The 26,444-nt window shown below is 35.3% G+C and overlaps 3 protein-coding genes and 1 long non-coding RNA gene across 5 annotated transcripts in view; 3 read left to right on the top strand and 1 right to left on the bottom strand.

The window, feature by feature from the left end:
- Positions 1-415: 415 nt before the first annotated feature.
- LOC136270226 (uncharacterized) lies at positions 416-1,273 on the top strand. The gene is made up of 2 exons (XR_010707973.1): positions 416-479; positions 916-1,273. It is a non-coding gene; the product is annotated as an uncharacterized lncRNA (long non-coding RNA).
- Positions 1,274-7,226: 5,953 nt separating this feature from the next.
- Positions 7,227-10,144, top strand: LOC136269930 (uncharacterized). Its single transcript, XM_066065829.1, has 4 exons — positions 7,227-7,856; positions 7,947-8,145; positions 8,299-9,963; positions 10,140-10,144. The coding sequence occupies exons 1-4, from the start codon at positions 7,227-7,229 to the stop codon at positions 10,142-10,144; spliced, it is 2,499 nt and encodes an 832-aa protein (XP_065921901.1).
- Positions 10,145-12,877: 2,733 nt separating this feature from the next.
- Positions 12,878-24,712, bottom strand: LOC136269684 (tripartite motif-containing protein 2-like). 2 transcript variants are annotated; one of them, XM_066067181.1, is made up of 2 exons: positions 24,572-24,712; positions 12,878-16,404 (listed from the first exon to the last, which is right to left on the bottom strand). In XM_066067181.1, the coding sequence occupies exon 2, from the start codon at positions 16,402-16,404 to the stop codon at positions 14,680-14,682; it is 1,725 nt and encodes a 574-aa protein (XP_065923253.1). In that variant the 5' UTR covers positions 24,572-24,712; the 3' UTR covers positions 12,878-14,679. The 2 variants fall into 2 exon arrangements, with proteins under 2 accessions (XP_065923253.1, XP_065923254.1); XM_066067182.1 differs by lacking the exon at positions 24,572-24,712 and adding an exon at positions 19,660-20,428.
- LOC109619435 (crossover junction endonuclease EME1) overlaps positions 13,027-26,444 on the top strand; it is a 48,704-nt gene continuing 35,286 nt past the window's right edge. Inside the window, exons 1-2 of the mRNA XM_066067187.1 lie at positions 13,027-13,151; positions 26,102-26,217. Of these exons, the coding sequence (XP_065923259.1) occupies positions 26,135-26,217 (83 nt within the window). The 5' untranslated portion in view covers positions 13,027-13,151; positions 26,102-26,134. The remainder of the gene's footprint in view (positions 13,152-26,101; positions 26,218-26,444) is intronic.

Raw genomic sequence — 26,444 nt, 5'->3', positions numbered from 1 at the left:
ATCTGAGAACGATTCCTACAAAATTCCTAAATAACTTAACTTCATTCAATCTATCTATTCTTTCTAAGTGCTTGATCCATTGAAGTTATACCATTGCCAAATACGGTGGCATTATTGTTAATCTAAAAACAAGATAAATAATACTGACAATTTCCCATTCTCAAATGTTAATATATGTAAAATGTCACATTAAAATTCATCATTGTATATATTTAGTTTCGTATTTTAACTTAACCACATATCCCGTGGTGAGCCCCTTAGTATTTTAGTCTTACGTATTTGTAAATACCCATATTGAACCTCAGTTCACCGGGCTTTAAACCCGCCAGTCCGTGCAGTATCAGTTTGGACGCGGCAGTCCAGAGGGAATGATGCACTTATACTTCTCTCGTGCATACCATCCAGTCACTATGCGTTTTTGTTAATTGAAATAGCTGTGTGCTAACTCTGAAGTGAACCTGGTACTGGCTTTTTCTGAGGTGAGGTTTATTAATTGTCAATTTTATCGTCATTTCGTTCATTACTGTTCTAAAACACCCAGTCATGGTATTCCAATCGTTTTTTATGCTTATTTGTTACGTTTGAATTTAAATGTCTATGTTTAGATACACGTGTTTGAATCTATTATAAGTATGGCGGACTATTATAGTCATATTCCTTTTGTAGTCACGAGTAGTATTATGCAACACTGCATTTAAGTAATTGAGTTAGTATTTTGTGAGTGTAAAAGCTATCATGCTTTATAGTAAGTCTTCTTTAAGACTGTATATCATTATTTTGTGTGTAATAAGCGTCTAAGCTAAGTGTGTCATTCATGACCGTATAGCCTGTAAGTAAAGTATGGTGCGTATTGGTGTAAAAGCCACAGTTACTTTTGTCGTGTACTTAATGTGTTTGTGTACTATGTTGGCGCAGGTTCCTTGTTCCATCTTTTGTGAAAACCACTTTCATCGATGGTGGCCGAGTATTGGTGACGTCTTGTGTAGACCAAGTGGCCAGTAGAGAACATTGTCTATTGGAGGACCTCACCAGTCCAGTCTTGTCAAGACCAAGTGGAAATAGACAACAGTGGAGGACCTTACCAGTTCCCATACTAGGACAATTACTTTCTATATGTATTGATTCAAACTATATTAAATATGTAAAAACAATGTAAAAATATTGTCTTAGTCTTTGTTTTACAGTAAATATAAATTGTAATTAATTCCGCTCGAAAATCTGTGACAAATTGGTGTCAGAAGTGGGATAGATTCCCCAAAATCTTTGTATTAAAGTGAGTCCGGTCACGTGATGAGCCGAATGTAGTGGGTTTTTTCTGAGCTCTGCTGTTTTTGTCCGATTTTGTTTCTTTTACGACTTTTTTTGAGATTTTGAAGCTTCCAAAATAGTTCCAGGGTGAGGGAGATCGCACAAAGTGAATTTCATCGTATTTATTTGTGCAAAGTTGGAATTTGTGTGTTATTTCTCTCCATTTTCCTTTACTTGGACCGTGAGTACTCGCTCACCATGGCACCAACTCAACCGCAGGGAGACTCCGGGCTTGATAAAAAAAGTTCTTCGAACGACAAAAAACTCCTGACAGAAGGTTAGTACAACTTAACCTCAAATCAGTACCTGCATCTATTAAGAATTCTGTCGTGTCTGAAAAAAGTGCCGCAAAAAAAACAAAAAGAAACAGTAGCACGGACTGCGACTCCCCTAATGGCCCCCCTGATTTAGACACTACAGGTGACATTAGGCTAATACACGAAGGCATTGCTGATATTAAAAATACAATGGTCAGAAAAACAGACGTAAAAGAAATCGTTACTTCTATTATCTCCGAATTGAAAAGCGAAATAAAAAGCGAAATCCTAGCCGAGGTTAAGGCCACGATCATGCCCGAATTAACACAGAGTGTGACAGACAAAATAAAAACAGAGTTTAATGACAAAATAGACACTAAAACAAAAGAATTTGAACATCAAACGAAAGAAATATCAGACGGCTTTCAACTTGAATTTGAAACTCTGCGAGAAAAATTTTCTACACAGGCAAAGGAACTCAGAGAGCTAAAACAAAACTTAAAGGAATGTCAACACGTAGCCGACGCTGCAGTTGTCCTAGCCAACAACAACCAACAATATTCGCAGAAAAGCAATATTAAATTTACTAATTGGCAGGAGAGCGAACATGAGAACCTCCGTTCCGATCTCTGTAGAATTCTGAAGGAGACGGTCAACATAGATCTGGACGCGTCCGACGTATTAGCCATACATAGAGTACCGGGAGGAAACAGAGGAGGACCGCGCCCCGTCATTGCGAAGTTCCGCGACACAGACACAAAAATTAAAGTGATAAAAAATCGTTCCAAAGATGAAATTAAGAAGCGCTTTGTGATGCACGACCACCTGACTCAGATGAACGCGCAACTCATCAAAACTCTAAATCTGGACGAGCGGATCAAAGGCGCGTGGTACTATAACGGCAAAGTATTCGCAGAGGACCACGGTGGGAAGAGGCATCGATTCGACATCTTGGACAAGGTGTCAGATAAAGTCAAACATTGTCATGAGGAACAGCGGAGCAGTTTTTCCAATCGTTAAGATCGGGATCTGGAAACGAAACTTGGACCTTTTGTGATCGGGATCGAAATGTGCATATTAGCGTGTGAGTGTGTGTGTATGAATGTCGTGTTGTGTTTATCGTCTTTACTACCAAATACCAGTTTACCTCACTATTTCACTACCATTAAACTACAGGTAAATTTCTTACATAGTCAACCTTGTTTGTCTACAGTCTCAATGTGTTCAAGTGAACGAAGAGTCATATATACAACATAAAGTCTGTCAATTTTTCATGACATTTATTTTCTATTTTTTTTTTCGTTTTGTGATTGTTAGAAATGGCTGACCTCATAAGAATAGCGTCTGTAAACTGTCAGGGCTTAGCTACGAGCTCAAAAAGACAAGATGTACTTAATTATTACAAAAAACAAGGCTACTCTATCTTGTGTTTACAAGACACCCATTTTATACGTGATATTGAGCCACTTATTGAAACTCAGTGGGGTTATAAATGTATCTTTAATTCTTTTAAGTCAAATTCTAGGGGTGTCAGTATTTTCTTTAATAACAATTTTGAGTTTAAAATACACAATGAAATGAGGGACGACGATGAAAACTTATTGGCTATTGATACTACCATTGAAGACAATCATGTTACTTTAATAAATATATATGGCCCAAATGCAGATAATCCGGGTTTTTATGAAAAAGTTAGAGATACCTTTTTGAATTTAGACAATGACTATTTTATATTATGTGGGGATTTTAATCTTGTTTTGAACCCAGAGGTGGATACATTCAATTATTGTAACATTAATAACCCAAAAGCCAGAGAAAAGGTATTAGATATTATGAAAGATCTTCAGTTAGTTGATTACTTTAAAATTCTTCATCCTGACAGAAGAATCTATACATGGCGAAAAAAAATCCTCTGAAGCAAAGTCGCTTGGACTACATTTTAATATCAGAAAGTTTAACAAATATGGTAGAAAAGTTCTCTACTAAGCCTGGGTATAGATCTGATCATTCAGCTGTGGTTTTAGAGCTGAAATTTAATAAATTTTCAAGAGGTCGAGGGCTTTGGAAGTTCAACAACAGTCTTCTAACAGATCAAATATATGTTGAAAAAGTGAAAAAAACTATTTTTGAAGTACAGAATCTATATTTACAAGGTAACAATCTAAATATTTTTCAAAAGCATAGCTTATTTCTTGAAGTTCTTCTCATGGAAATTCGGAGCATCACTATTTCATACTCATCATACAAGAAAAAAGAGAGAGATAAATTTGAAAAAATCTTGCTTGAAGAAATTGAAACTATTGAGGCAATGTGTAACATAGATTTGGATCTTTTAGAGGAAAAGAAGTTGAAACTCGAAAGGTTAAGGAAAGAAAAATTACAGGGTCATATCATTAGATCACGAGCAAAATGGGTTGAAGAAGGGGAAAAGCCTAGCAAATATTTTTGTTCTTTAGAATCGCGGAATTTTTTGAATAAAACTATAAAAAAAGTAGAAATTGATGATAAAACTATTTATGATCAGTTTGAAATCTTAGATCAGGTCAGAACTTTTTATAAAACCCTTTATGCTAGCAAAGATTCAGATACCATAGATAGCAACTTAGAGGATTTAATACAAAATTTGGGGGTTCCAAAGTTGGACAAAAACACCTCTAAAGTTTTAGAGAGTAGTATATATGAGAATGAAATACTTACTGTTTTAAAAAATATGAAAAACAACAAATCACCGGGAAGTGACGGCTTTACAGTAGAATTTTTTAAGTTTTTCTGGAGGGATCTCAAAGACCATATTGTTTTAGCTGTTAATCATATTTTTGCTAATAGGGAGCTGCCTATATCGCAAAGACTTGGAATCATTACATGTCTTCCAAAAGGTGACAAACCTAGGCAATTTTTAAAAAACTGGCGCCCAATTACTCTTTTGAATGTTTTCTATAAACTTATTTCAGGGTGCCTTAGTTATAGAATTAAATCCTCCTTAGATTTTTTAATATCGGAAACCCAATCTGGCTTCATTAAGGGTCGTTATATTGGTGAAAATACTAGATTTGTCTATGATTTATTATCCTTCACGGAGTCTAAAAATATACCTGGTTTACTGGTGCTCATAGATTTTGAGAAAGCTTTTGATTCTATATCCTGGAAATTTATTTACAAAGTTTTAAAATATTTTGGTTTCGGTGAAAATATAATCACTTGGATAAAAATCCTAAACACCAAGATCACAGCTTCTGTTTTACAGTGTGGTGTGCTATCTGAACAATTTCCTATATATAGAGGTTGTAGACAAGGCGACCCAATTGCCCCATATCTTTTTATTCTTTGTGCAGAAATATTAGCTATCCTTATTAAACAAAATGTAAATATTAGAGGCATTGTAGCCAATGGAAAAGAACATAAAATATCCCAATATGCTGACGACACAACCTTGGTGCTTGATGGTTCTTCAGAATCCCTTTTTGCTGCTCTGGATACCATAGATCTTTTTTCAACTTTTTCAGGATTGCAGATAAATAGTTCAAAAACAAAAATTGTGTGGATAGGTTCAAAAAAATTTTCTAAACAAGTATACCATCATACAAGATGGAAACTGGAGTGGGGTTGTACAAAATTCAATCTGCTGGGAATAGAATTCTCTGTTGAGTTAGAAAAAATTGTTAGTCTAAACTATAGTGTTCAAATACCTAAAATCAAAGCTTTAATACAACAGTGGAAAAGGAGAATTCTTACTCCTTTTGGTCGAGTTACTCTAGTTAAAACATTACTTCTTCCAAAACTCAATCACCTTTTTATTTCCTTACCAAGTCCAGATAAAGAAATTATTTCTTCCCTTACCAATCTTTTTTATGAATTTATATGGAATTCAAAAATAGATAAAGTCAAGAGACAACTCATTACTCAAGACTACTTAAAGGGTGGTATTAAAATGTTGGATATTAACAATTTTTTAGTGTCATTAAAATGTTCATGGATAAAGAGGTTAACAAAAGATAACAAACCATGGACGGATATATTTTTAGACATTCATGGCAACAAAGTGGTAAAGCATTTGTTAGACTTTGGTGACAAATATGTACAAAACATAATAAATCATAGTAATAATTTTTGGAAAGATGTTTTACACTCATGGTTAAAAGTTTTAAGAACAATTGACTATTCATTATCTACAACAAATGTATGTGCTATGCCAATCTGGTACAATACAAATATATGTGTTGGTAATAAACCTATCATTGTTTATAATTGGTATGAACATGGTATTAAAACTATAGGTGACTTTCTAAATGAAGATGGTCAGTTTTTGAAACAGCATGATTTTGCACAAAATTATAGACTGTCTAATGTATGTACAATGCTATACAACAGTGTTATTAATGCAATATCTAGTTTCCTTAGATCTCAGTCTATAAAAAGATCTGATGTTAGAAAATATTACTATCCATACATTCCATTTTACTTTGAGTATGTATTACTGTTTGAAAAATGTTCGAAAAACTTGTACAATCTTATTAATAGTAAAGATATTATACCAAGTTCCATTCAGAAATGGAACACTGAACTATCCATGCAACTAGAAATTAATGTTTCTGTTAAAGAGTTCTTTAAAGTATGTTTTAAAACAAGTGCTGATACCTCAGTACAATGGCTTCAGTACAGAATTCTTTTCAGAATGTTGCCTACAAAATACTATCTTAAAAAAATCAATGTAAGCACTGATGATTGTTGTTCTTTTTGCAAAGAAGATGTAGAAACAATTCAACATGTATTTATTAAATGTTTAGAAATACTGCCATTATGGAATAAACTCAGCATGCATATCTATTGTAAAACTACAAATAGAATTGGATTTAATGTTAATAATGTAATTTTTGGTGAAATACCTCTAAATCAGGGTAACAAAGTTGTAAACTTTATAATTTTGTATACCAAACAGTATATTTTTAACTGTTTGAAACAAAAAAGATCCCTCACTTAAAGGGACTATTACAACATATCTATTTCAAATATAAGGTTGAAAGATACATATCAATTAAATCATGTGAAATGTTAAAATTTGACAAACAATGGTCAAACTGGAAAATATTTTTGAAATTTAATTCTCCTGTAAACAATTAGAATGTGTTTCTGATATTTATGTGTGCAAGTGTATGAAAGGGTGTGTGAGTGCCAATAAATATTTGCTTTGTCTTTTTGAATTCCTTGTAATAATTATGAAAATGACAATAAAAATTTAATAAAAAAAAAAAAAAAAAAAAAAAAAAAAAATTGTAAAGTTTTTCTGGGAAAAAAAAACTACGCAGTGTTCAATTTGTTTGTTTACCGTTTTGTTTTGTTCTATGTTATTCATGTTCATTGTTCTTTATGTTGTTTCAGTTTGTGTGTACCATTGTCCTTTTGTGTGTGTTCTGTGTTGTACAAAATCAGCCGTGTACTGGTTGTTTGGGGCCTTGGAAAAATGCTAACCAGAGTTGGACCTGTCTCAGTAAGTCGGAACCTTCTGGTAACTGCAGAGTAGTAAGCTATTTTGTTTTTCGTGAAACTGGATGCATTTGTTTTCGCGATGTATTGTGTATCATAGCTACTGGTGGTTTTGAGTTAGTCAAATGTGAAGTGAGGTTCAAGTTAATTTATTCTTGTACCGATAGTTTCATGTCAAACATGGATGATTTGAATGAGTTAAAAGCATTTGGTGAGGGTTTAGGTCTTAAGGATACTGCTCTGGCAGATTTTATTAAAGAACAGCAAGCTATTAGAAGAGATGAGAGACAAGCTCAGAGAGAGTTGGAAAAGATTAAGATGCATGCTCAAGCGGACGCTGAGAGAGAGAAATATAATTTTGAGCTAGAGAGAGAGAAAGTGAAGATTGACATTGAGAAAATGAAATTAGAGCAACACTCTTATATTGCAAGTGAGTCAAAATCTTACGATAGTCATGTGTCCGCTAAGATTCCCAAACTCCATTTCTTTGACGATTCTCACGATGAGATGGATAGTTATCTTTTAAGATTTGAAAGGTACGCTGAAGCTCAGCGTTGGGATAGATCGGATTGGGCTATAAATCTTAGTGCTTTATTAAAGGGGAAAGCTTTAGATGTTTATGCGTTGATGCCCAAAACTGATGCCTTTGACTACAATACCCTAAAGACAGCATTACTCAGACGCTTTGAATTGACAGATGACGGTTTTAAAAAGAAATTTCGATCATGTAGGCCAGATCCTAGTGAAACATTTTCCCAGTTCGCTGTTCGGTTGAGTAGTTATTTTGATAGGTGGATTGAAATGGCAAAGGTTTCCAAATCATTTGAAGACTTGTATGATCTTATGTTACGCGATCAATTTTTACATGTGTGTAGTCAAGATTTGAAACTATTTTTAAAGGAAAGATTACCTGAGAATTTGACAAGAATGGCAAACTTGGCTGATCAGTATAAAGATGCTCGTGACCTGAATGCACTCCAAGCTACGGGTAAGGGTAAGATGCCTTTAGCAAAAAAAGTTGATCAAGTGAAGAAAACAGATGTAGGTGAGAACAAGCATGTACCTAATGATAAGAAAAGGTTCATTCCAAAGACAGAGCGTAAGTGTTACAAATGTCATAGGTACGGACACATTGCACCATAATGTAAGTCTAGAACATCGTTTAATAACGTTTCTAATGCAGTGCAAGACGTTGGATCTTCAGAGCAAAAGGTTTGTTTTGTTAGCACAATGCCTACTGATTCTATTGTAGATTCCAGAGTCTCTTCTTCTCCAATGACAATGTCATCATCTTGTCAGAAGAACTCGTCTTTTAACATGCCTTTATCTGCAGGGTATGTTAACAATGTCCCTGTGACGGTACTAAGAGATACTGGGTGTAGTGGTATTGTTGTTAAAATGAGCAAGATACAGGAGGAAAACCTCATAGTTGGTAAGAAACAGACTTGTATTTTAGCAGATGGTTCTAAGGTGTCTGTCCCGATTGCCGAAGTGTCCATCGATACGCCATTTCTGAAAGGTCAGTATGAGGTATGGTGTATGGAGAATCCTGTGTACGACTTGATAGTTGGTAACGTTCCAGATGCCAAACCAGCAGATCAACCAGATCAAGATTGGCAGGTAAATGCTGTTGAGACTAGGCAACAGAAACGTGACAAGAGTAAACCATATCCTCAACTTAGGGTTCATGACATGATTACTGAAGATATCAATCCGATGACAATTAGGGATGCGCAGGAGCATGATCATTCTTTGAAAAAGGTACGTGAAAATGTAGAGAACAATCTCTTTCAGGTTAAGAAAAATGGTAAAGTGAGTTGGTTTAAGAAAAACGACCTTATGTTTAGAAAGTATAGTACTCATGTGGGAGACAGGGAAAAGACTTATTCTCAATTAGTTGTTCCCGATAAATTCCGAAACCAGGTAATGAAACTTGCACATGATTCATTGCTAGCAGGTCATTTAGGAACACAGCGTACTTTAGCGAGAGTAACGTCAGAATTCTGGTGGCCAGGAATCCAGAGTGATGTGCGAAGATTTTGCCAGTCTTGTGACATTTGTCAGCGCACAGTTCACAAAGGTAAGATTAAGAAAGTACCTCTTGAACGAATGCCACTCAAAGACGAACCGTTCCAGAGAGTTGCTGTTGACCTGGTGGGCCCTCTTTCTCCAATCACAGACAAAGGTAATCGCTATATTCTCACTTTAGTGGATTATGCTACTCGCTATCCTGAAGCCATCGCACTTCCCAGCATCGAAACAGAGAGAATTGCAGAGGCTTTATTAGAAATGTTCTCGAGAATTGGTATACCTCGTGAAATGTTGACAGATATGGGAGCTCAGTTTACTTCCGCATTAATGTCAGAGGTAAGTCGCCTTATTTCTCTTAGTCAGCGGACAACAACCCCGTATCATCCTAGCTGTAATGGGTTGGTGGAACGATTCAACGGGACCTTAAAGCAGATGTTGAAGCGACTCTGTTCCGAGAAACCAAAAGATTGGGACAAGTACCTGAGTGCGGTGCTGTTTGCCTACCGAGAAGTGCCACAGGAGAGTCTTGGATTCTCACCCTTTGAGTTGGTATATGGTAGATCAGTTCGTGGACCTATTTCCATATTGAAGGAGTTGTGGACAAACGACATACCAGATCCAAACGTCAAGACAACATACCAATATGTGTTAGATCTCAAGGACAAACTCCAGTCTATGGCTGAACTTGCGAAAGAGAGTCTGGAAAAGTCGTCTACCAGATACAAGAAACACTATGACAGGAAAACTAGAACTAGAAGTCTAAAGGTAGGAGATAAAGCTCTTGTTCTTTTACCGACTGACAATAACAAATTATTGCTTCAGTGGAAAGGACCTTTTGTAGTCACAAAGAAAGTCAACAGAGTTGATTATCAGTTAGATATGCAAGGTAAGACAAAGACCTTTCATATAAATCTTTTGAAAAAGTACATTGAGAGACCAATTTCAGATGTTGCTTCAGTGACGGAAGATACAGGTGTTCTTGGTTTAGTGAACGCAGCAGTAGTTGATTGCGTAGATGATGAGGATCAAGATGGACAGTTAAATGAGTACCCTCAATCACAGGTTAGGGTAAGCAAAGTAAACATTAACCCATCATTGTCATTAGAGAGCAAGGACAGATTGATGAAGTTGCTTTTTAAGTTTGATGATGTTTTTCAAGACAGTCCTGGTATCACAAGTGTACTTGAACATGAAATTAGAACGGCAAGTGCCAAACCGATTCATGTCAAAAATCGTCAGATACCATATTCAATGGAGGAAACAGTAAACAAAGAGGTGAGTGACATGTTGAAGATGAACATTATTGAATCTTCTGACTCCCCGTATTGTTCACCAGTTGTTATCGTGCCCAAGAAAGATGGAACAAACAGGTTCTGTATAGATTTTCGCCCGTTAAATAATCAGACCATATTTGATTCAGAGCCAATGCCAGATGCTGATGAAATGTTTTCCAAACTTGCAGGACATAAATTCTTTTCAAAAATTGATCTATCAAAAGGGTACTGGCAGGTTAAGTTAACAGATGATTCAAAACCAAAAACAGCCTTTAGAACAGGTAAGGGTTTGTTTCAGTTCAGGGTCATGCCCTTTGGGTTAGTTACGGCTCCGGCCACATTTTCAAGATTAATGCGCAAAGTCTTGCATGGAATGGAGAATGTAGACAATTTCATAGATGACATTTTGGTGTACACAAAGTCTCTAGATCATCATTTTGTTGTATTAGATGAGCTTTTTCAGCGATTGCGGACAGCAAGTCTGACAGCAAAACCAGGTAAATGTTCACTGGCCTATTCAAATATTGACTGTCTCGGACATGTAGTGGGTAATGAGGAGTTGAAGCCAGACTTTGACAAGGTTGAAGCTATATGTAATGCCCCTATCCCTGTTACGAAAAAACAGTTAAGGTCATTCCTTGGTTTAGTTGGGTTTTACCGGAAATTTGTGCCCAATTTTGCTCAAATCGCGTCACCATTGACTGACTTGACCAAAAAAGGTTTACCCACTAAGTTGAAATGGGAAGATGCTCACAATTTAGCATTTCAGACGTTAAAAGCTTCACTTACTAAGTGTCCCATATTGAAACTTCCTGATATCAAGGAGACTTTCATTCTACAGACGGACGCTTCAGACAGAGGTCTAGGTGCAGTTCTTTTACAAGAAGAACTGGGTCAGAAACTCCCAATTGCTTATGCTAGTAGAAAGCTAAGAGAGAGAGTGAGTGCAAGTATGCAACTGTTGAGAAAGAGTGCTTGGCAGTTGTATGGGCAATTCAGAAATTCCAGAAGTATTTGTATGGACATGAGTTCATTTTAGAGACAGATCATAGCCCACTTGTGTACTTAAATAAGGCTAAGGTCACTAACCCTAGAGTTATGCGCTGGGCGCTTAGTTTGCAACCTTACAGGTTTACTATACATGCAATTAAAGGTAAAGACAATGTGGGTGCAGACTACCTAAGTCGTTTGATGTAAATATGTTTACTTTCAGTATTTTAAATTTTAATTGGTTTTCCAGTACTTCGTACTTCTCTAAAAAGGGAGGTAAATGTCACATTAAAATTCATCATTGTATATATTTAGTTTCGTATTTTAACTTAACCACATATCCCGTGGTGAGCCCCTTAGTATTTTAGTCTTACGTATTTGTAAATACCCATATTGAACCTCAGTTCACCGGGCTTTAAACCCGCCAGTCCGTGCAGTATCAGTTTGGACGCGGCAGTCCAGAGGGAAGGACGCACTTATACTTCTCTCGTGCATACCATCCAGTCACTATGCATTTTTGTTAATTGAAATAGCTGTGTGCTAACTCTGAAGTGAACCTGGTACTGGCTTTTTCTGAGGTGAGGTTTATTAATTGTCAATTTTATCGTCATTTCGTTCATTACTGTTCTAAAACACCCAGTCATGGTATTCCAATCGTTTTTTATGCTTATTTGTTACGTTTGAATTTAAATGTCTATGTTTAGATACACGTGTTTGAATCTATTATAAGTATGGCGGACTATTATAGTCATATTCCTTTTGTAGTCATGAGTAGTATTATGCAACACTGCATTTAAGTAATTGAGTTAGTATTTTGTGAGTGTAAAAGCTATCATGCTTTATAGTAAGTCTTCTTTAAGACTGTATATCAGTATTTTGTGTGTAATAAGCGTCTAAGCTAAGTGTGTCATTCATGACCGTATAGCCTGTAAGTAAAGTATGGTGCGTATTGGTGTAAAAGCCACAGTTACTTTTGTCGTGTACTTAATGTGTTTGTGTACTATGTTGGCGCAGGTTCCTTGTTCCATCTTTTGTGAAAACCACTTTCATCGATGGTGGCCGAGTATTGGTGACGTCTTGTGTAGACCAAGTGGCCAGTAGAGAACATTGTCTATTGGAGGACCTCACCAGTCCAGTCTTGTCAAGACCAAGTGGAAATAGACAACAGTGGAGGACCTTACCAGTTCCCATACTAGGACAATTACTTTCTATATGTATTGATTCAAACTATATTAAATATGTAAAAACAATGTAAAAATATTGTCTTAGTCTTTGTTTTACAGTAAATATAAATTGTAATTAATTCCGCTCGAAAATCTGTGACATAATAAACAGCAATGTTAAAGAGTTCACTAGGATATAACTTGGTTATTAATGTGATCAAATCTTGTGAGGCCCAAATTAAGGGTTTCTGAGGGGAAACCAAGTTCATATCCTAGTGAACTTTTTAACATGCTGGTTATTTTTCAAAACATTAACTTCAGAGGATAAATAACATGGTTTGTCCTGAAAAAAAAGGTATAACATCAAACAAAATCTAGATATGACATTTATTTAATTCAATAGTTATTTTGAAAGGAGTCATGATATTGTGATGTAAGGAAATCTGGTTGTACATACATTAACTTATTTGTTTAACCAATCAAATAGCACATTACAAACAAGATTGAATGATTTCCCTTTTATTGTATTCAGAGATCAGAAAACTAAGGTACAAAGGAAGCACAGAGCAGCAGTGTTATCAAGTGAAAGGGTGACTCCATGTACGGAAAGTGACCAAGGGAGTGTTCATCGATTGGATGTCGAAGAGGTTTGACGGATTTAAAAAAAAAAAATTTGACTATATGGTCAAAGAGGTCATGAATATTTGAAAATGAAACTAATGCCCCAGTCACACATTCACGGATCAACTCCTTGGTTCTACTACGGAATATTTTCCACGGTTGACACCAGAAAATCTAATGATACAGAGTTAGTACGGATGCACTACAGAATGGATACAAATTGATACATACGAATTACTATGGATTTATACGGAGTTAAAACGGACTTCTACGTTCTAAAAAAGTTTTTCTAAGGAAGTACTACGGTGGTTTCATCCGTAGTTGAACTTTGAACATGTTAAAAATTGTCTCAGCTATACAAGTATTGCTACGTTTGGATACGATAACAGACGGAAAAGCCACGGGTCAATACATATCGCCACGAATGATTCCGGATCGCTTCTGTAGCTAATCCGGCATTCAATCCGTGAATGTGTGACTGGGGCATAAATCATCTTTACAGTCAAGGAATGTCGAGCATTTTTTGTGTCAGCCATCAAGTTGATTAATTGTCAAATACTGATTATTTGTGAAAGATACTAGTAATTCAGTAAACTATTGGAAGTAATGAAAGAAGATGAATGTGATATGCAATATAGAACCTTATCTACATTTTTCAAATGTGTTTACTGCAGGATGAGTTGTTTTTTTTTAAACTGGAAAGTAGGTACCTGGTAGTATGAAGTAGTAGGGAGTACAGCTCTCTTATGTGAAGGTCCAGCAAGGGGGAAAACAAAAATAAAGATATAAAATTTTAATATGTAGATTTTTTAAGAGAAAAATTTCATCATAGAATTCCATCACTCCCAGAAGTCCATAATCAAAAACGGCTGACAGATCATTCATTTGATAAAGATTAGAATTGGGGTTTTTTTGTACCAACTATGCTCTTTATTAAAAACCAAAGAGCTTTCCTGCCTACCTTGTTCATTTAAATGTTGTCATGAAAAATGTTAGAATTTAAACAAACCTAAGAATAATTATGAACATGAGGTCAGTATAAACAAACTTTGTTTCTCATGAAGATTAGAATCATTTATAAAAACCTACAATGTATATGCTTTAGGCTGTTACAATATAAAACTACCCTTTTAGCATTCATTAAATGGTACGTAGCATTATAAATCAAACTTTAAAAAATCTGTCAATAATTTAGAGTAAGACTCAAAATAAACAACAAAGCAATTCATTTACTTACAAGTAATGGAATATGTCATTTAGAAACTTTTTATGACACATATATAAGAATTCCTTGTTTATTCTCAAAACTGAAAATATTTCTTCATAGAATATGTACGTTATAGAGGTACTGTACATGTACCAAAAAACTGTTGCATTTTTTAAAAAATGAACAGAACAAAGTATACATTCATGATACTGGTATTCAATATGGTCTGGAAGATTTTAGAATGTACAGAATAATAGAATAAGCTCATTTACATGATGTATTTTATACTAGAAAGATAATATTTATTCAGATTTGACGTCTGATATGTTTGACATATATAGAGAGAATCACTGTAGATATTTGTACACTGTCACTGTGTTGGTGTTCCATTGTCCCACATGGAGATTGTTCTTGTCATCTACACACAGACCAAGGGGACAGATTAACCCTTGTTGTGCTGTTAGTAGTAGAGACAAGAACTGACCATCCTGATTAAGGATGAGAACTTTGTTATTTATAAGATTACTGAAACAAACAATGATGTGACCGAGGAGATCAGTACAGATACCATAGGGAAGAAACATTGACCCATGACCTGTGTAGGAGAACCTATGTTGTCCTGATTTATTTACTACCACTACAACTTGTTTGTTTAAATCTGATGTACAGACATCACCATTGATGTTTTCTGTGATGTAGCGTGGATCACCATACAGTCCCTGTCCTTTGTTGTCCCTCTGTATGTTCTGTATTTCTTCTCCTGTCTTGTTGTACCTGGTGACTTTAGCCTCTCCATCCTTCATCATCCCTATCAGTATGTCCCCGCTGATGTGAGAAGAGTGTATGCTGATTGGTTTCCAGTCTTCTGTTTTAATGAATTCAGTGACTGTATTACCCTGTTTTATCCTATTGATGACTTTGTTGCATTTGTCAGTATAGATCAGATCCCCGTCCTGTGTGACTGTGTGGTATCCCTCATCTTTACCACTGGTCTGTATCTTCTGTAGCTGATTCCCTTCTGGGTCTGTTTGAACAAGGTTACCATCATCACCACTGGCCCAGAGTCTGCCTGATTTACCTAGTGATAAATGATATACACTGTCAACACCTGGTACTTTGTACTCCCTAACCTTGGTGACTGAGGAAGACAGAGGCAGTGTTTGTTTCACATCTGATTTCTTTTTATCTTGCTTCATCTCTTTCCCTGCAGGTTTCAACTGTGTTGATGGAGTAGCCATTGGTTTTATTTTCCTTTTATCAGGTATAATGTTTGGGACACCTATTTTTCCAAGTAACTTGCTGACATCATCATAGCTGAATTTCCCAGCACTAAACACTGGTGGGAATGTTTTAGTAGTCTCTGGAACTGATTGGATTTTAGAGTTTTCAAAATTGGCAGATAATAAAACTTTGAAATTGCTTAAAGGGAGGTAGCCATGAAACTCTTTTAAAAGGTTTTCAAGGTACTTATTGTAATCATCGTATGTTTTTTCCTGTTGTTTTAACACTTTAAGTAATGACTTTTCTATGGTATTGGCTTGTTCCAATTTGTCTGATGTCACCTTATCTACCAGGTCTTTCAGAGACTTAGCTTCTGCCTTAATGGAGTTTCTGATACCATCCATGGTTTTCTTTACTTCTCTGCCATCTTCATCTGTCTCTGTTTTCAATTCTTTTGATGTTGGAAGGAAATATTCTTGGATTTTTGAGATTTCATCTAAACAAAATGCAAACTTTTCTGCATCAATGTCCTCCATATCAACAAATTTATGGCCGAAGTGTTCTTCCATGGTTGTGCACTTTGAACATAGAGGAATGTTGCATTCATTGCATAGAATATCTGCATTTCGAGTTGGATGGAGCTTGCATTTGTCCACAGGAAGATGACGTTTGTGCTGTAGAAAGGGGACCACTTCATGTTTCTTTGTGTCTGGACTTTTCTGATGTTTGTCTCTGCATTGTTCACACAATTGTCTGTGGCAAGGATTGCAGTAAAACTGGCAGTTATTCTCACAGTCTTCAGTGCCACATTCCAAATAATGCTGGGCTGTGATTGGTAGGGAGGTCGCCATCTGAAAAAAATATCATAATGATTTTTTATTATTATTTTGATTGTAAACATTGAAGGTAAAAAAAAATTATGGTATAAATATGAATGTTTGATGTTCAAACTACTGTTAGCATTTATATGGCCTATTCCCTGTCCCTCTTGAAAAAAGAGGGGCTTACATCTGTATGTTGTCCAATCAATAACTTAAAAAGAACCTTTTCTAGACCAGTGGCGTAGCGCCCTTTACGCAAAAATGCAAATGAATACACACAATTTTGCAAAGCATAGGTCTTATGATTTGAGTTTCCTATTTTTTGCACGTAAACAAATCGTATTGAGACTCCACTGAATTATAATCTGCATATTTAGTATTAAGTTCTCATCGTAAACCATGCAATTACTACGATTCCGGAAAATACCGTCACTCCATACTTTACATTAAAATTAATTGGAAGTTCGTTTGAATCATAAATTAATATGGACGAGCTATACCTTTGACTTTCATGTTATTGTCTTTAAGAATGATCTACAATAAACTTATTAAAATGAGATGAACAACTTTAAACTCCTTTCAAGTTTAAATATTCATACTAAAATCTGAAAACACATCAAGTTTTGAGTGTTTGTCCGTAATTGTATTCTGTCAGTCTATACTTACATGTAATTTAAAGTAGGCGGTCGGGTAATTAAAATTTTGACAAAGTCACAATACATTGTGCTAAACTTGATCAAAAATTTGTCATTTAGGTAAGTATGTTACGGTTTGAATAATAGACCTGTTTCAAAACGCCTATTATCTTTAGTCATATGCAGTTGGTTTCCGCTGGGGTATCAGTGTCTCATATATAATTACACATTCTTTTAAAATTCAACATTTCCCTTTCACATACAGTATGTAAAATTGTTACATTTAGAGACAATATCTCATCATCAAAAGCTTGCATGTAAATCTAAAAGCTAAAACCTAAAATCCAAGAGCATCGGGGGTCTTGAAATTTTAAAGAAAATATTCGAAGAGTACCAGGTAAATAATGTTTGTCTCGGAATTCAGCAATTCAGCCCCCTGGGCCCCCACCAGGGCTCTGCCCTGGACCAGCTTGGGGCCTCACAATAATTATCACACATGCATAATGTGTTATGGTTGCTGTATTAAAAATATAGCTATGTAGTAATTTTTATAATTCTATGCATTTTTACTTTTTAGCTCACCTGAGCTAAAAGCTCAAGTGAGCTATTCTGATCACATTTTGTCTGTCGTCCGTCTGTCCGTCTGTCCGTCCGTCTGTCCGTCCGTCTGTCCGTAAACTTTTCACATTTTCAACATCTTCTCAAGAACTACTTGGCCAATTTCAACCAAACTTGGCACAAATCATCCTTAGGCAAAGGGGATTCAAAGTTGTGAAAATTAAGGGCCATACCCGTTTTCAAGGGGAGATAATTAGAAATTAATGAAAAATTTCGAGAAATTTTCAAAAATCTTCTTCTCAAGAACCAGAAAGCCAGGAAAGCTGAAACTTGTGTGGAAGCATCCTCAGGTAGAGTAGATTCAAAGTTGTGAAATTCATGACCCCCGGGGGTAGGGTGGGGCCACAATGGGGGGTCGAAATTTTACATAGGAATATATAGAGTAAATCTTTAAAAATCTTCTTCTCAGAAACTAACAGCCAGGAAAGCTGAAACTTGTATGGAAGCATCCTCAGGTAGTGTAGATTCAAAGTTGTGAAAATCATGACCCCCGGGGGTAGGGTGGGGCCACAATGGGGGATCGAAGTTTTACATAGGAATATACACAATAAAACTTTAAAAATCTTCTTCTCAGAAACTAATCAGCTAGGAAAGCTGAAACTTGTGTGGAAGCATCCTCAGGTAGTGTAGATTCAAAGTTGTGAAAATCATGACCCCTGGGGTTAGGGTGGTGGGGCCACAATGGGGGGTCGAAGTTTTACATAGGAATATATAGAGTAAATCTTTAAAAATCTTCTTCTCAGAAACTAAACAGCCAGGAAAGCTGAAACTTGTGTGGAAGTATCCTCAGGTAGTGTAGATTCAAAGTTGTGAAAATCATGACCCCCGGGGGTAGGGTGGGGCCACAATGGGGGGGGGGGTTGAAGTTTTACATAGGAATATATAGAGTAAATCTTTAAAAATCTTCTTCTCAGAAACTAAACAGCCAGGAAAGCTGAAACTTGTATGGAAGCATCCTCAGGTAGTGTAGATTTAAAGTTGTGAAAATCATGACCCCTGGGGTTAGGTTGGGGCCACAATGGGGGGTCGAAGTTTTACATAGGAATATATAGAGTAAATCTTTAAAAATTTTCTTCTCAGAAACTAATCAGCCAGGAAAGCTGAAACTTGTGTGGAAGCATCCTCAGGTAGTGTAGATTCAAAGTTGTGAAAATCATGATCCCTGGGGGTAGGTTGGGGCCACAATGGGGGGTCGAAGTTTTACATAGGAATATATAGAGTAAATCTTTAAAAATCTTCTTCTCAGAAACTAATCAGCCAGGAAAGCTGAAACTTGTGGGAAGTATCCTCAGGTAGTGTAGATTCAAAGTTTTGAAAATCATGACCCCTGGGGGTAGGGTGAGGCCACATGGGGGGGGGGGGGGTGTTAAAGTTTTACATAGGAATAAAGAGTAAATCTTTAAAAAATTTCTTCTCAGAAACTAATCAGCAAGATGATTCTTTATAATTGTTAAGACTTTGGCTCCAGGACAATTCTTCGGCCTCACAAGAAGGTTCAGAGTTTGATGTAGCTAAATATCCCATATATAAACAATTGTAAAGGATCTTTTTGAGAACTGCAATACTCAACATGTGATATGACTATAAAATTGAAGCAAGCAGCTATTTTTTCATTAGAATCTTTTTGTATTACTGTTTTGGGTTATTGCCCTTGATTTATTGATTCTTGATTATTTTAATTAATGCATCCACTGTTAACCAATTATTGTGATTATTATTTTTATACAATAATAAATATTCAATGTATATAAGTTGTTCTGCATAAGTAGTTTTGGGTTAGGCTGGATTAGTTTGTTTATTTTTGATTTCCAATTTTAGATATTATGAATTATTTTAGGCTGGCACATATATAGGGACAGTGTCTATTGCATTGCACCGAAACGACTGTTTGGGGTTAAACTTGAACAGGTATGGAGAGATTGAGGGTGTTGACATCCCTGCTCTTTCTAATATTCGTGTTTTTCTAACCAACGATACAGAATGTGGGGTCATTTCTGCCCTGTATCGCATTAATACAAGTGTGCGGTCACACCTGCTTGTATTGGTGGTGGTTGCGGCGGAGCACTAGTGTATGGTCATCCCTGCTGGTGTTTTGGCCTTTCTAGCGCAAGTGTGCGGCACTCCCTGCGTTAGGTTGAGCTGTTGGCGCAAGTGTGAGGTCATCCCTGCTTGCGTTATCTCTGCTTGCATTATCTCTGCTTGCATTAACGTTGGTACCTGTTGAGTTGCATAGGTGTGCGGTCATCCCTGCCTGCATAACGTTGAGTCCCTATATATGTGCAGGAGCGGTGATTAAAGTCTGCTCTTGTAAATATTTTCAGCAATCAGGGCTATCCGAGTTCCAAGGGGGGAAATGGATTTTATTTATACAGGATCTACATGTATTAATGTACATTGTCCAGATTGTATTATGACTCCATTAAGCTGACTTTATCATACCTATTGTTCCTCAGATGAGCGATGTGGCCCTTGGGCCTCTTGTTTAGCTCATCTGAGCAGAATGCTCAAGTGAGCTTTTCTAATCAAGATTTGTCTGTTGTCTGTCGTTACAGGCGTCGGCGTGGTTGTAAACTTTTCACATTTTTATGGCTAAAGCGCTGGGCTGATTTCAAACAAACTTAATACAAAGCATCAATTGGAGTAGGGATTCAAGATTGCTCAGAATGAAAAGCTATGGCCTCTTTAAAAGGGAAATAATTAGATTTATTGAAAATTTGTTGGGATTTTTTCCAAATTTTCTTTTCAAAAATAATATGGCCAAAAAAGCTGGAAATCGCATGGAAGCAGGTAGGGTGGACGTGCAACAGGGGTTGCAAGTTTTACATGAGAATATATACCGGTATAGAGAAAATCTTTAAAAATCTTCTTCTCAAATACTATGAGGCCAGAAAAGCTCAAATTTGTGTAGAAGCATCCTCAGGTAGTGTAGATTTAATTTTGTTCAATTCGTGATCTCTGAGGGTAGGGGAGGCCACAATGGGGGGGGGGGGTGTGAAGTATTACATAAGAATACTGGTACATAGAGAAAATCTTCTCAAAAACTATACGGCCAGAAAAGCTGGAACTTGTGTGGAAGCATCCTACGGTAGTGTAGATTTAGGTTTGTTCAAATCATGATCCCCAAGGGTAGGGGAGGCCACAAGAGGGGGGGATGAAGTATTACATAAGAATTAATATAGAAAATCTTTAAAGATATTTTTTCAAAAAAAAACCGTTAGGCCAGAAAAGCTGAAACTTGTGTGGAAGCATCCTCAGGTAGTTTAATTTGTTCAAATCATGATCCCTGATGGTAGGGTGGGCGACAATGGGGGGATCATGTTTTACATAGGTAGATATAGAGGAAAATAGGAATAGAGAAAAATCTTCTCACAAATACTAAAACAACAAAAGGGGTTGGTATTCATCATAAATATTTGTGGAGAAAGATTAGCAGATTTGTGTACTTAATTGTCAAAATATTTTGATTTTGAAACTGTAATGCTGAATTGATCAAAGTTATGGCTATTGTTGCTCAGGTGAGCGTTGTGGCCCCTGGGCCTCTTGTTAGATGTAAATATAAGTATTACAAATACACTGTGATATTTAAAAATTCCTCAGAATATTAACTTGGTACTTGATCAAATTTATTTATACTTCTGAGAAGTCCTGGCTGTAAATTTAGTTTCCAGGTGAAAACATTCATGATTCTTTTTTTCTCCAATATGTGCAACAAAACCTAATATATTGACTCTTTTTAAACAAAATTTTGTTGATATTTAAGTCAAGAGTTTTAGGTTTAGGTAATTAGGTCACTATGTACATGTACCTATTGTGAATACTTTGGTCCAGTGCATATTTTAAAATGATAACTTTATTTATTGAAGCTTTAAAATTTATCTTATTACAAAAAAAATCCCTTTTGACTTTGAGGTCAATCGTGATAAGTCAATGCCTACCCATTTTCTTTCTCTATCTACATTCCTTTTTTTCTTTCATCTATTCACTTCCTCTTTCTCTCAGAGGAGGGCACGATGTTAAGTTTTTTGACACATTCGGTGCATAGGGGGTGGGGGGAAGGTGGATAAAAAAAGTAAGTACGTCTAGACTATTTCTTTTGTCGATCATTTTGGATGGGCAGTTTACAGCGCTATAGTGAAGCATTTAAAATCATTACAGTAAAACTCGTTTAGTACGAACACGGATACTGCAAATTCTCGGATATAGCGAAGTTTTTTGATTCCCCGGTAAAATTCTTATCAATTCTTTGAAAAATTTTATTGTTATAACGAATTTACGGATCAAGCGAACTGATTTGGAGTCCCGCTCAGGTAAATGATAACGAAATATAACACATTCATGACGATTTTTTTTACAGTGTAAAAAAGTTTGCACACCATTTAATAGACTACTTCAAATGAATTTACTTTTGATTATTATAATTTTTTCGACTCACAACCCGATTATTAAAGGTATCAAAGTAAGTATTTTAATTCTAAGCCTCAATTATCAAAAAGTATAGTCTGGTGAAAGAAAATTCGTTATAGTTATTATTACGAATTCGTTATACTGATATAAGGAATTACGGATATAACGAAGTAAATCCATTGGTCCCTAGGACTTCGCTATAACCTAGCTGTACTAAAATCTAGAGATTTATTGGATCATACTTAAAGGAAAAGTATAAGAAAATGAAGTCATGAATTATTACATTAAATTATGCAGACATGCGTGTATCTAGTTAGCAGGGCTCATTGCATAAGAAATGGTCAGGCTCTAGACCTACGGTGCACAGTACCGAATGGTAACTGAACAACATTTGAAATTGTACTGTGCACACAAATGTAGATTCAACTTCAAAGAGAACGGAAAAATTATAGCATTTCAGTTGGTTGGTTTAAGTTTACATCATATGTTATTTACAAAAACATCTTTTGGTAATTTTGTTTGTTTGTAACATCTAAATGTCTTTGAGTTGCTTAGCAGCAGAATACATTGTTCTCACAAATAGCCTTTGTCGTTCTATAATTAGTGATACCGTTATACAAATTCTTGTTTTTAAAGCGTGTACAACAGGTAATCATTGTTTGGGTTTTTAGGTCACCTGAGTCACTCAGGTGACCTAATGCAATTGGTCTTCGTTCGTCGTCATGCGTTAACAATTTTACATTTTATACCCCCGCAAACGAAGTTTAGGGGGTATATTGGTTTCACCTTGTCCGTCTGTCCGTCTGTCTGTCCGTCCGTCTGTCTGTCTGTCCGTCTGTCCGTCTGTCTGTAGACGCAACTTTGTCCCCCCTATAGAATTTTTTATTACTGCATGGAACAGTTTGAAAATTTGTACATATGTTGAACACCATCTGAAGATGTGCACCTGCAATTTTTTAAAGATCAGACAAGATTTAATGATTTTATGACAATTTTCATTTTCCTTATTCTATATATTGTACACTAATGTTGAAAAGTAAGGGAGGTAATCCTTACAGATTTTATTAATTAATTAATAGTATTAAAACACTCTAAAATATATTGATATAAAAACATCCAGATTGAGGTTTCTTTGTCTTTATGTCTTGATTAATAAATTTTTTTATCTTTTATAAGTATTCTATCAACTGACATTGCAAAGTTTTTGTTTGTCAATGATAAATTCTTGGGAGCTAATGAGAACATCAAAGACAAGTGTGGCTGAATTCATTTGTCCCAAGGGAGCCATTATCTGAGCCATGGTTCAGATGGAGCATGTGTTTAGGGGAAATTAATAATCTGTAAAATGGGTGATGGTTTTGGGACTTTTTAAAAACTGTTTCATGTAAACCAAAAGTTTCTATTATTATAAGGAAATAAATAATATCATTATTAATAAAGAAGTTAAACTATTTTAAGAAGTTGGTTAAATTTATTAGTCAAGTAAATTGATGAAGTGACCCTAGTGAGCATTAATTTAAATGAAATTCAAAATTACAGATATGATTGTAGTGTTTTGGCAATTTTAAAATTGTTTGTAATATTAAATTTTCTTTTTTACATATTTTTACATAGTATGGTAATTATGGTAATGTTTTGGGAGTTTATTAAATTTAACAAGCTCATCAAAGAAAATCATAGTCCTATGGGATCAATTTTCTGATATGGAGTTACATTGTGCCATAAGAGAAAGTGAGGAAAATTTGAAACAACTAATTGCATCTGTCAAGACTGTTATTAGAAAGATATTGAAAGTTTTATCAACAGAAGAGCATTGCTTGGCTACTGGTATTTCCATTTACTATAAAGGGAGGGGTTATTGTCATTTAGTTGGTATTTCTTTAAATCAATTAAATTTAAAAAAAAATATCATCAGATACATAAATTTGTAAATGTATTACTGTTATAGATATGTATTTATCGTGAAATTCTGACAATTTTGATTTTAATTTTTCTTTGTTAACTAATTTTTTTTTTACAGTTCTAGAATTTTTTTGGGTATGTGTTCCAAACCTTTATTATTCAATTTAATTATTTGTCCTATTTGAAATTAGCCTTGCGGGGGTATTAGTACCATTAGGACAGTTCTAGTTCACTTCTTCTTGAAAACTACAAGGCCAACAGGTAATCGTTGTTTGGGTTTTTATTTTCTGACCCTCCCATAGAGATTAATATAAACTTATGTATTGATGCGCTTATGAACTCAATTTATTACATGTAATAATGATTCAGTGTGTTTATTTAGTCTGTTATTATGCCATTTATTTAAAAATGTTTTCAATACACATCAAATTGATCTAGAAATCTGTACTTTGTGTACTGTGATTTTTATCTAGTCTATTGGAGGGATTTAAAATTTTGACACACTAATAGAAATTTTAAGAGTCCTTATCAGTTTATAAGTTTGCTATCAGTTTAAATCAAATTTCAAAAAAGTACTAAAATGCACATATTACACATCTTCAACAACTTCTGGTTACGTTTTAATGAAGTATACTTACATTGTTTATGAGGAATCATGCACCAACATTTTAGATGTCATGGCAGCCATAGGAAGGTTGGGAAATAAAAGTTTTGTGCTTCCTTATTGACTTTAAATCCCACCCTGTAAAGGTAGATTGACCCACTTTCTTATGCTTGCACAATTTAAATGTAAAATCTGTGGATGTATACACTTGTATTCTTGATGTGAATTCTTTATTTACAATGTTAAAATTATTTTTTTTTCTTTAGATGCCAATAGGTTTATTTATGTGCTAGTTATTTGCAAGACCAAATGAAAATTATAAAGGAGAGATTTAGGGTTGGATAAATAAGTTTATAATAACGTCTATTCGTTTGTTATAAAAATAAGACACAAAACAATTAAGTTTATAAAACAGTTTAAGGTATCTTTATAAGACATCCCAAACTGTTGTCAAAAAAATTGCTGATGAAAAGGCATTCATACGAAAATTTGCATGATCTAAAGTAAGTGTTGTTTGATGCAAACACATTAAAACTTGTGATATATCTTGTGTCTATATGTGACTGTTGTACAATGAAAGTGAGTGGAAAATAATGCGATAGGATTGTGTGAATTATCAGGTGATCGGACAATTGAATGTGCACCAATGTTATTGGACTTGCAGCTCCTGCGAGTCAGAGGGTATCTATATACTGCCAATTTCCGATGCTGTAATTGGAAATTCAGCAAACCCAGCAGAGTGCAAGAAGGTATTGGTGCAGCAGCATCCGTGGCCAGTTGTGGTCTGAAACAGAAATGCTAATATAGGGTATATATACTAGTGGCAAAGCATTGCAAATTGAAGCTGATCATTCATGTAATGATAGTAAAACGTTGCATGGTCACACGAGACACGTTGTGCAACAGCCTCATGGCCGCAAAACACAGGCATAGACAGCTACGATTTATCTTACGATCTTTAAAAATGGTGTGCATTACTCTTGCAAATACACAAAACGTTGCAAGACGTTGGTACTTGTGTTCATGCCTTGAATTTGGATCGCATTTGGTTGTGTCTTAACAGTGTACACGCCACTATTTTGAGGAGATTGATGCGACCACTAAAATGCATGCAACAAATGCAAGACATCATGCATTGTATGCAAGAGCTCATGCATGCAAGGCTAAAAACATTCAATTCGCAAAGTGTTGTTAAGTGCTTGTGCACCAATTGTGAAAGAGCCTTAAAGACATTTAATACACGTAAGCCTGCCAAATAGATTTGCAGTGTAGCAAAGGAAATTGAGGTATTTCGTATGGTTTCAGCATTGTTAAGAAAATATTTTGAGACATTTTTTGTGGATGCACGAAGTTAGTCACATATGAAATGTTGCCCTCTATCACAGGAAACATTAGGAAATATTAAAACACAAATTTTGTATACAATGTGTATTTTTTTGCATCTGTGGTTGTAGAGCAAAAAGTTTGGAAAACAAATGCACTTTGCAGATAAACTTTTTTATACACTACCTACATAGTTTTTATTATATTTAAATAATGATGCTATTTGAATATAAATCTGCAGGCCATTACAGACAACCAGCTTCAGACAGATGTGATGGTTTATTTGTTGGAGACCTCAGAGGAACTCGCAGAGTTTGTACGCACATTCTCAAAGGCTGTGGCAGAGAAACCTGCGAAGTAAGATGAATTGAAACAGTGATAAATTTAATCAATCAATATTTGTGTTATTGTCCCTATATATGTACTTGTTTGTTGATGTCTTCGTATAAAAAAATACTGTAGATTGGCCAATGTTCATGATGGTTTCAATTTCACTGCGTTTTCAATTGATCATTTTCTCGCGAAGTTAAACCCATCGTGGATATTATTATTAGCTTTCAAAACATGTTTCAATGATTATATTC

This window comes from Magallana gigas, chromosome 7 (genome assembly GCF_963853765.1).
Source record: "Magallana gigas chromosome 7, xbMagGiga1.1, whole genome shotgun sequence".
Lineage (NCBI taxonomy): Eukaryota > Metazoa > Mollusca > Bivalvia > Ostreida > Ostreidae > Magallana > Magallana gigas.
Note: the sequence above shows the minus strand (reverse complement) of the source record. Positions and strands in the feature narration are given on the sequence as shown.